This window comes from Biomphalaria glabrata, chromosome 11 (assembly GCF_947242115.1).
Source record: "Biomphalaria glabrata chromosome 11, xgBioGlab47.1, whole genome shotgun sequence".
Lineage (NCBI taxonomy): Eukaryota > Metazoa > Mollusca > Gastropoda > Planorbidae > Biomphalaria > Biomphalaria glabrata.
Genome location: NC_074721.1, coordinates 3186960 through 3198855, shown reverse-complemented (window position 1 = coordinate 3198855; position 11896 = coordinate 3186960). Strand labels below are relative to the sequence as shown.

The 11896-nt window shown below is 34.3% G+C and overlaps 2 protein-coding genes across 4 annotated transcripts in view; one reads left to right on the top strand and one right to left on the bottom strand.

Moving 5' to 3' along the window:
* LOC106079871 (latent-transforming growth factor beta-binding protein 1-like) overlaps positions 1-11896 on the top strand; it is an 83599-nt gene that overhangs the window by 29463 nt on the left and 42240 nt on the right. The gene's annotated exons all lie outside the window — the stretch shown is intronic.
* Positions 8061-11896, bottom strand: part of LOC106073050 (transmembrane protein 245-like) — a 28960-nt gene continuing 25124 nt past the window's right edge. For all 3 annotated transcript variants that reach the window (XM_056003941.1, XM_056003940.1, XM_056003942.1), the window contains one exon: positions 8061-11460. In XM_056003941.1, coding sequence (XP_055859916.1) covers positions 11427-11460 — 34 coding nt within the window. In that variant the 3' untranslated portion in view covers positions 8061-11426. The remainder of the gene's footprint in view (positions 11461-11896) is intronic.

Genomic DNA, 11896 nt, shown 5'->3' with positions numbered 1-11896 from the left:
GAAGATTATCGTTGCCTGACAGGTAACGTTCTTAAGAAGATTATCGTTGCCTGACAGTTAACATTCTTAAGAAGATTATCGTTGCCTGACAGGTAACATTCTTAAGAATATTATCGCTGCCTGACAGGTAACATTCTTAAGAAGATTATCGTTGCCTGACAGTTAACATTCTTAAGAAGATTATCGCTGCCTGAAAGGTAACATTCTTAAGAATATTATCGCTGCCTGACAGGTAACATTCTTAAGAATATTATCGTTGCCTGACAGGTAACATTCTTAAGAAGATTATCGCTGCCTGACAGGTAACATTCTTAAGAAGATTATCGTTGCCTGACAGTTAACATTCTTAAGAAGATTATCGTTGCCTGACAGTTAACATTCTTAAGAAGATTATCGCTGCCTGAAAGGTAACATTCTTAAGAAGATTATCGTTGCCTGACAGGTAACATTCTTAAGAAGATTATCGTTGCCTGACAGGTAACATTCTTAAGAAGATTATCGTTGCCTGACAGGTAACATTCTTAAGAATATTATCGTTGCCTGACAGGTAACATTCTTAAGAAGATTATCGTTGCCTGACAGTTAACATTCTTAAGAAGATTATCGTTGCCTGACAGTTAACATTCTTAAGAAGATTATCGCTGCCTGAAAGGTAACATTCTTAAGAAGATTATCGTTGCCTGACAGGTAACATTCTTAAGAAGATTATCGTTGCCTGACAGGTAACATTCTTAAGAAGATTATCGTTGCCTGACAGGTAACATTCTTAAGAAGATTATCGTTGCCTGACAGGTAACATTCTTAAGAAGATTATCGTTGCCTGACAGTTAACATTCTTAAGAAGATTATCGTTGCCTGACAGGTAACATTCTTAAGAAGATTATCGTTGCCTGACAGGTAACATTCTTAAGAAGATTATCGTTGCCTGACAGGTAACATTCTTAAGAAGATTATCGTTTACCTGTCAGAAGGTGGTACTGCTGCAGACCTGCCACATCGCCAGAAAATTCATCACTGATAAATGGACTACGATGAATTTTGTTTCTCTTTAACGAAACTTGAACCTTGCAGAGCCAGAGAATGACTACTCGTTAGCTTCGAACATAGAAATAGTGATATCTTTAGTATGAGTGAGGAATTTCGTCTTACTATTAGTGGATTAACATAACAAATTGTTATAAACGAAGGCTACGTTCAGACCAGTTTCACTACAGCATTAAATGTGAAATGTTTTTATCAGATAGTTATATTGTGTGTAATGGTTTTTTTTGCCAGGGGAATAAAGGAGGTGACATCAAGGCTGTTCTTTTTATTTTTTAAATGTTTGTTTTTTCGAATAGTTAGCCAAATGTGGTTTGTTTGTTGGCAATGGCCTTTCTAGCAGCATTTAGGCGTCGCGCTGTGAAAACTGGCGCACAAATTACTGATGAAAAGAGAACAGCGCTGGCAGAAGAAAAACGCCAGAGAAGAAAAGCAAGGCCAATGACACTAGCTCCAGCTGAAATAACCTGCCCAGTGTGCAGCCGAACATTCTGGGCTTATATAGGTCTCACCAGCCACACGAGAAGGCATAAAACCCAAGTGCAAATCCCTCAGCCCCCTGGATGACAAAAGTGGTCATCATCGAACCACGTTGGACAAACTATACTGGCAATTCATTATTTGTTTAATAGCAACAAGAGAAACTAATACTTCAGTAGTCACAGATATGGCTAAATTTGTTGGGTTTAGTCCCCTGTTAACTCTATTTCTCCCTCACGCCTTGTCAATAATTTAAAACAACTATTTCTTGTACCTACAATACAACTTGAAAAATGAAAACCATTTCAGTCTTTTTCTCCAAGTTTAATAAAATAACATCGCCAAAGATAAATGGGAACCACTTCACAGAAATAGTATCCTTAAAACAAAACAAAAACAAAAAATAGCATCTGAAAACGTCAATAATTTCTGTTGAGTCCATTACATAATTATCAAAATAAACGAGATCTTCATTGAATGATGAGTATTATATGTATGTGTCCGCGTGCGTGCGCGAGTGTGTGTGTCTGCGTGTATGTGTGTATGTGTGTATGTGTGTGTGTAGAAAGGGATGTTACAAGTATAAGAAGGTTTTTAAAATGTAACGGAAAGGGGGGGGGGGGGTAGAGGCATACATTTAAAAAAAAAGGGGGGGGGGTTGGATTGCACTAATCAATGAATTTAATTACGACTTAAGTGTTTCAAGAGTGGGAGATGTTTATTGATTTTTTTTATTTTGAAACAGATCAAATTACAAATTAATTTGAATGATGCATTGCACATAAGACATCTGATGTTTTACATGACAGTAGGCCATTGTGATAGGAAACAGCTCGTGCATCATACAAGATCTGTTGACAGTCTTTCTCCATTCCTCTCTGTCTTTCGCCGTGATAGAATTTCATTCAATGGCAGGCCTGTCCATTATTTTACGTTGTCTTCCCGTCGATTTCTCTGCCTAACTCTTCTTCTTTTTCCTGGTACTGTTCCTTGAAGGAAGGTCTTTGCAAGCCCTGAGGAACTTGTGGTGTAGTCATAGAGTTTATAAGTTTATATTTTTGACAGTTGTTAGCAGGTCATTGTGGGGTCCAAATGCTGTATTAATTTTGTTTCTAATCTTTTCATTTATGATGAGGTCTTTGTAAGTGGTACTAGGATCTTTCTATAACAGTGATGCCCAACCTTGCTCGACATGCGGGCCATTTTATTTCCAACACTCGAGTCGCGGGCCACATCAACAAAAAAAAAAAGAAAAAAACTAAATATAATTTACCTGAAATTATTTGATTAGAAACACGTAGTACCCGTAGTTTAACAATCTTTTATTCGCGGCTCAAATCAAGAATGCCGCCATATTTGTTTTATAATGCCATTTATATTTTGTTTTTATCGACAGCCAAATTTTCCTTATGAAACAAACATGCTGGCCTATCATCATGTTCCACACAAAAAAAGTTACGGTACATTCACTTCTCCTGGTAGAGTCCCATTTCATAAGCACGCAAATGTTACTAAAGGTCATGGTACCAACCCATTAGAGAAAAAATGAGGACCCTAACGTAGGTAAAGATTCATCTTTCAACCTTTTTTTTTTTTTTTTTGGAGAGGGGTTTTCTACACTTTGTGCCGACGTTTTGGCGGGCCGGATGGAACCACTTCGCCGGCCGGATCTGGCCCGCGGGCCGTATTTTGGGCATCACTGTTCTATAACATCTAAGTTCCATTGCCAGGATCTTCTTCTCGAGATCTGCAGCGTCCAAGATTCGCAAGCCATAAAAATGTGGATGTGACCAGGGAGAGCATCAGTCTGATTTTAGTGTCGAGGGCTAAGCCTTTATCTTTCCAGACTGTTTTGAGTTTTGCTGCTGTGGACTGTGCAATTCTGGTCAGTAGTTCAGGTTTGATTCCCTCGTCTGAGATAATATTTACCTGGTTTTTAAAACTATTGCCACTTGTGAGTTTTTCGTCTCCAAGACTGATGTCCCTTTTATATTTAAAGCCCTGTTGGCTATTATTCATAATTGGTGTTTTTTTGTTTTTTTTTGGCATTGATTTGCATACCATATGCTGCCGAGGTCTTGTCAATGGGCATCAATTCTGCTAATTCTTCTTCTGTCTCTGTCAGACCATCTATGTCATCCACAAACACCAAGCTAGTCATTTTTCTTCCTCCAATGCTTCATTGCCCTCAAGTACATCTTCGATTATCTTTTCTAAAAATAAATGTTGTATGGTGCTAATTATTGTTCTCTGTTACAGAACTTGTAAGGGAGTACAGAGATCTAATATTGGAACAATGAAATAGCCAACTCTTATTTTTGTCTTTTTAATCCACTTTGTGATCTGAGCTTTGAATCGCCAACACACTTACCCTGAAAGTTATTTTTTTTTCTTCTTTCTAAGATCAATTTTTGTTTACTGTAAACCGTCTCAAAAAGAAACAAAAAAATCAGCTTTGTTGATACATGTTATAGTGTGCACATTTTATTATTATTATTTTGAAAATGTGGCATTTGTGATATTCTTCTAAAGGAACGTTTGTAATTTATACGATAAAAATTAGTGATAAATTAAATGTTGACTACGTGAAAATATAAACTTCAATATTTTATATATTGTTGTAGTCCAATACATTTAAATGATCCTGTTTCAAGTTATAACCACAAGCTGTGGTATAGAGCCTCTGACAGTGCATAAAGTTCATCTTTTTGTGAATACTAAAATCATGTTTCATTATGATGTGTTTGGAAAGGGAGATAACCAAAGGACAAAAAAAAAATTCGTGATAGTGTTGTGAGTTGCAAAGTTTGACAAGTCTGGATGGGTCAGCTATTACTTCATCTTCACCTTAGTGATTTAGTCTTTTGGTCAGTGTGGTCCCCACAAAAGTAGACAACCTCTTTTGACAGGTTTATCCATTCCTTATAGGTTTTCATTCCATCGCTTCTTTTGCCTGCCTCTAAAACTTTTCCCTGGAACTATTTCCTGCTTTCGTTTGGCTAGTTGCAAAGGTGGATCTAATTTACATTTTCTACTCTATTATATTTCAACCCCCAAGTTTTATTTCCCTACACACTCCACTATATGTGAGATTGTAATTAAAGCAGAAGACTTCTTCAATCTATATGTGAGATTGTAATTAAAGCAGAAGACTTCTTCAATCTATATGTGAGATTGTAATTAAAAGCAGAAGACTTCTTCAATCTATATGTGAGATTGTAATTAAAGCAGGAGACTTCTTCAATCTATATGTGAGATTGTAATTAAAAGCAGAAGACTTCTTCAATCTATATGTGAGATTGTAATTAAAGCAGAAGACTTCTTCAATCTATATGTGAGATTGTAATTAAAGCAGAAGACTTCTTCAATCTATATGTGAGATTGTAATTAAAGCAGAAGACTTCTTCAATCTATATGTGAGATTGTAATTTAAGCAGACTTCTACAATCTATATGTGAGATTGTAATTAAAGCAGAAGACTTCTTCAATCTATATGTGAGATTGTAATTAAAGCAGAAGACTTCTTCAATCTATATGTGAGATTGTAATTAAAAGCAGAAGACTTCTTCAATCTATATGTGAGATTGTAATTAAAGCAGGAGACTTCTTCAATCTATATGTGAGATTGTAATTAAAAGCAGAAGACTTCTTCAATCTATATGTGAGATTGTAATTAAAGCAGAAGACTTCTACAATCTATATGTGAGATTGTAATTTAAGCAGAAGACTTCTACAATCTATATGTGAGATTGTAATTAAAGCAGAAGACTTCTTCAATCTATATGTGAGATTGTAATTAAAGCAGAAGACTTCTTCAATCTATATGTGAGATTGTAATTTAAGCAGAAGACTTCTACAATCTATATGTGAGATTGTAATTAAAGCAGAAGACTTCTTCAATCTATATGTGAGATTGTAATTAAAAGCAGAAGACTTCTTCAATCTATATGTGAGATTGTAATTAAAAGCAGAAGACTTCTTCAATCTATATGTGAGATTCTAATTAAAAGCAGAAGACTTCTACAATCTATATGTGAGATTGTAATTAAAAGCAGAAGACTATTTTAATCTATATGTGAGATTGTAATTAAAAGCAGAAGACTTCTACAATCTATATGTGAGATTGTAATTAAAAGCAGAAGACTTCTTCAATCTATATGTGAGATTGTAATTAAAGCAGAAGACTTCTTCAATCTATATGTGAGATTGTAATTAAAGCAGAAGACTTCTTCAATCTATATGTGAGATTGTAATTAAAGCAGAAGACTTCTTCAATCTATATGTGAGATTGTAATTTAAGCAGACTTCTACAATCTATATGTGAGATTGTAATTAAAGCAGAAGACTTCTTCAATCTATATGTGAGATTGTAATTAAGGCAGAAGACTTCTCCAATCTTTTTTTATTCATTCAATTGTTACGACTGCATAACAAAAACATATTCACTTTCGGCTGTTTTTAAAAGCACTTCGTTGTTCCACTACACACACAAGCAGTACGCTTCGTGCAGGAGGAGCTTGTTAGCCTTGCTTGGTTACCCACCTTGGAGAAGGAAAACTCTGAATTCAAACCTCTGCTGCCGTACGGCTATAAGTCTACCTAAATATGGAAAGACTTTGAGACAACTCTGAAAAAACAATTTGGAGCCGGTGACACTTTTGGCAGCTTGCTTTTACATCCTGTCAGAACCTGCGACTGATCTCAAACTGTATCTGGCAGTAACCGTTACTTTGGCCACATCGGTTGCGTGGTGGGAAGAGAAAAAAGGGGGGGGGGAGTTGTGTTTGCGAATTAGTTCCGACCAATGTCAAGGCTTTCATCTCAACAGGTTCTACGACTGCAGGTCACCAAGAAAGCATCATATTGGGGTACTAAGGACGTAACAGAGAAAGAGAGAGCGAGACAGAGAGATGATGTAATGAGAGAGAGATGATGTAATGAGAGAGAGAGAGAGGAAGATAAAAAGAAGGACAAGAAAAACAAAATGAGTGTCCACCTCAACATTAGGAGGCGCAGTGGCTGAGTGGTTAAATACTAAGCTTCAGAACCAGAGGGTTTCGGATTCAAATCCTGTTGAAGACTGGGATTTCTATTTCGGCATCTTCAGGGCGCCTCCAGGTCCACCCAGCTCTAATGGGTACCTGACATTTGTTGGGGTAAAAAGTTAAGGAGGTTGGTTGTTATGCTGACCACATGACACCCTCGTTAAGTGGACCACAGAAACAGATGACCTTTACATCATCTGCCCTATAGATCTAGCCCTTTAGCATGGTCTGATAGAGGTACTTAACTTTTAACTTACATTGTAACATTACTTATTACTGCTAGACTTTTCACTCGACTATACACACCAATAAATTCACTGTTTGCTTTGAGTAAATGGACAATTTAAGAAATGTATTAATTTCACACGTAGGCAGAGCTGATGTGGGAGTCAACAGTCATTCAAATACATAAACAACAACATATGCATGATTGTTTGAAAGTACTTGTATATTTCTTCTACGTAAACATTCAGAAAGCCCAGATGAAAAATGAGATCAAGAAAAGTATTGCAGGAAAAAATTGTACACAAGTTTGTTTTTTTTAAATGTAGCTACACACCGGAAACAAAGATTAAATAAATTTTTAAAAATTCCTATTTCTCAGAATCTAGTGTCCACTGTGTGGTAAACACAGAAACACCCCCTGAGTTAAACAGAGAGCCTTTGACTAAAAAATCAGATAACAATGCAAACAAAATAAATCTACTTTTAACTAATGGACTGTTAGTAAACTTTAAAAACAGTCTCATTATTACTATTTAAATTTAAAACTAAATCCAATAAAAGACAGAATAAATAGTGTAGTCAAACTCTTTTCTATAGGTCTATGTGTAAAGCATAACCAAGAAAAACAATATAGGTTAGTGCTAAGTATACTCTTTACAACTAGCATGACAGCATAAAAAATCCCAAAAAAAACACATCTCTAAACTAAATTAACAGTGGTGGGAGAACAATTATAGAATGATAGTAAGTTTAGTCTCACAAGCCTCTTCAAATTATTTAAAATCTACTGAAAATAGGTGGAAATAAACCTAGAATAGAGAGCTTGTGTAAAACCCTAGAATTAATTAAAAGTCATTTAAGAAAACCTAGAAGAATTCAAATCATTTAAACTTATGATTTCAGTAATAGTTTCTAATATATTTTAAAAAATAGCAATTTGCTTGTTAATGTTTCAGATGTTCAACAGATTTGATTTGAAGATTATTACATCCTAGCCCAGTCTCTCCCCCCCCCCTTCCAGGATGATGGGGGTATGACTGCGGACAGCACTCAAACCCAGGGTCATTGAGACGACAGTCCACAGCACATACCACATGACCAACAGCCTCACTATACATTATTTAAACTGACAATAAATATGTCATTTCATTACTAATTAGATTCTAGCAAACCTTTTTTTTTAATATAAAAAAGTATAAGATAAAAGCAAAAAAAAAAAAAAAAGATTTATATATATATTATGATTCATAGAAAAGAAAAATTTAAAACATTTGGTGCTTAAAGCTTTCTAGATATTAGCTGTGCTGATTTCCATATGACTCCTTGAGCTATCATAACAAATAAGAGTAGGAATACAAACACAGAAAAGCAAATACAAAAGCATGAGTGATATGATGCTATCAAAATAATCAAAAGACCTAAAGAATATAAAAAAAAAAACATGGCTTACTAGGCCACACAATCATTAGAGTGAGAAGTAAAAATAGTGCAGCAATGAACTGCTGTCCACAAACATGTCATCATTCAAAATAAATCTTCATAAAAAACTGTAGTATTTTAGAAAAAAAAAATATTGAAGAAATATTCCAAAAATTATTTTAGGTGAGCCAGATAATTATAGTGACCAAAACAAAAATATGTTGATACGCTGAAAAGGAAAAAGACAAAAACTGTGTCACATTAAGGTTGGAATAGGTAGTCAAGTGTTTAAACAAATAAAGGGACAGAGTGAAGATCTACTACATATTTCATATATTACATCAAGGACATATTAAAAATTATATTATCTTATAAATGGCTGACATTACTTCAAAAGAGAAGCTAATGAGAGAAGAAAGACCAATTTTAGATTGAACAGGACCTCAGACGTAGGCCTCAGGAAGAAAATATTGTACAATTAGGATTGTATGAAGACTAGGATTGCAGCGAGAGAAGAATTCAAATATTAAAATAATATTGCACGTAGAGCTCTCAAAGTCGAGATGGCGACAAAGACAAGATTAAGGAATCGACAGATTTTTAAAAAATAAATGACCAAAACAATCATGTGTTTAAACATTGTGTCTGCGCCGCAACAAACATTCACAACCAGACATTGTCAGCAGAGTGAGACCTTCACAACGGACACATCTTAAAAAAATGAGAATTGAACTGAAAGTGTACGAGGTGATTGGTGAAACGGACAATAGAAATGAAACTGCAAAAAAAAGTCAATGAAAATTTCTGATAATTTTTTTTAACTGAGCACCAAATTACCATTTATAATTTATATAGCAATCAAACCTGAGCATAAAGCATTAATGGAAGGATTGGCTAAAGCTACAGCTAGGCAACTATAGAAATACAAAACTACTTATAAATTGAATATTTACATTATTATCATTACATCTACTATCGCTACTGCCCAAATGAGTGTTTATACTATTTACAAACATCCAATGTATAGGGCTTGTCAAATACCAGTCAATGAATACTGAGGGAGACACAAGTTAAAATGTAAGTTCTTTCAGAGGCCTTAGTGCTAATAAAGCTTATCTGATTCTCTGCTGTTATTGGGCAGCACACAAAATGACGTAAAATACTTTCCCCAATTGTTCAGTCTGCCAGATTGGAAAACATCCTTAGAACAAAAATTAAACACAAGCCTCAATCAAGAACTGAGCCGATGACTTTCAGTTTGGCCAATAGTTTTTTCTAATGATATCCGAGTTCCTTTCTGTACGCTTCTTTCCTAGATTTTAAAAACTTTGTCATGTAGGAATATAATCTGATTAAAACAATATAGGTTAAATAACATCGTCAAGGCCCTTGAGCAACAAAGTGCTTCCTTAAAATTCTATCATAGACTTTGTATCCAAATATTTATGCATAACTTAAAAGCAGAACTATTAGAATTTAAAAATGAAAGGATAACTAGGATGTTGGAAAGAAAACAAAAAAGTTCTTCAAAGTACAGATAGTAAAGAAACCTGTGATCTGACAGCAAGACAAACCTCTAAAGGATTTAATAAATAAAGCACCAAGATTCATGAGCATGATATTATAGCGTCATTATCACATGAGTCAAACTTCTATGTCTTGATATTAACTGTAAGGTAACAACCTTGACAGCTGTTAGGCTCAAGTAAGAGTGGCCAGGATATTGTTGAACCGAGAGAATGAACTAGTTCAACGTGCTTTCCTGGAGCCTTTCTAATGGAAATTGTGATACAAATGAATGCAGAATTGGAATTAGATAAAACTCAAAAGAATTATACTTGACATTAGCTCTTGGCATATTCTTTTGTTGTCAAAAACAGACTAAAAAATGTAATGACAAATCAAAGAATCTGACAATTTAAAAAATTGTATATAAATATCAATTTTACTAGATACAAGATGTGTTTGATGATGATAAATTAAAAAACTAAAACCTTTTAAAAATGTTTTTGTTTACAGCTAGAAAATGTACCTTTACTCTGGGGCAGATAAATCTAGAGCTAGATAAATGTTTCATTTATTAGATTTTGCACATGAATTAAAAAAGAAACAAACTTTTATAATTTTATTTTATCTCAATAAAAAAAAAGTATAGCATACTAATCCATGTGTGACCTAAGATGTACAGAGATGGAAGTACTCTGGATATGCTTAAGTTTCAAATATACAAGTTAGAGTAATGTCACAGTGGTTCTGTCACTATTACATCTCCATGTATGCATACACACACAATATATGACTTGGTGGACTAAAAACTTTTTAAAAAGGATCAACTTGTGATACAATTAATCAAGCAGCTTTTTCAGTCACTGAGCAGATAATAATGGTGATAATGTGAACAATGACCATTGAAATGATTTTATCAATTCTTTTGTTTTTGTTGGTATGAAGCTGTGCCTGCCAGCATCGATATTTAATGTCACAGTTTGCATCTCCTTACTTAACGGATGCCCATGGCAGTCATCAATCATTGTTTCAATTCAAAGTTGGCATATTTGTATTCTGTCAAAGGAAAGTTACCATGCTCTTAAATTGAAGAGTATTTTCTGACACTTGAGATTAGCGGGAATCCAACATAAGAAACAAAAACATAAAGTATTATCACTAAATCAATGAACACAGGATTGTGTCGGAAATAAAAATGAACACGTTGATTACCCAGAAGAGATTAAAAAAAAAATTACCATTCAAGTAATGACAACACTGAATCTCTAAGATTCACATAATGATAACAGGTTTTATATGATTATAGACAAAGACATACCAATCTCTTCATATTGGCTACTAGAAACATAACATCTAGGATTAAAAATAGTAAATCTACACTGCATCATAACTAGTGCATTATTATGTGTTTGCACAGTCAACTTATTTCTCTCAATTCCTAACCATAATCTTTTCAAGGTTTCTAAAACAAAACAAACTATGATGAAGTTATGCAAGGGCATTCAATCTAATACACATGTTTGTCCTAAATACTGAGTTTGTCCTAAATATTGAGATTCATTTAGCATCAGCATGACTTGTATACTCTGTAGTGCTGGGAGACTGAGCCTACGCAGGGATGAGCCGAGTGACAGCTGGGAGAAAGATGACTAGGTCTGTCCAGGACTAGTTGAAGGTTAGGAAGGGAAGTAATCTACGCTGTCACAAGAGTTAGTGGACATGAAGAGAATCGGAACTTACGGACCTGAAAAGAAATAGAAATACAAGGTTAATAAATAGCACAAAAATTTAAAAAATAATGATGAATTGTAATCATACTTGAACAGTTATGCAGTATACAAGTAAGTACTAATAAGCTCTATTACTTCAGGATGTCGACACACAAATCTCAAATGAATAATCAATTCATTTACTTCTGTGTACCAAATCCCTAGCTCGGAATATGACTTAGACTAATCACTTGAGGGGATGGTTAATAGTAAAGACACAAATGTTTCATGCATAAAGCCAACAGAATATTAAGCACATTAATTGATAATACATGATTATAAACAAAGTAATTTTTAACAAAATAATACTAAGGATGTAGCTAGCAGAAACAAAACAGCGGTGAAATTATTAAATGTGTGTATCATTGAAATAGCTAACATAAATAGATATCAATAACATTGTAAAAGGAT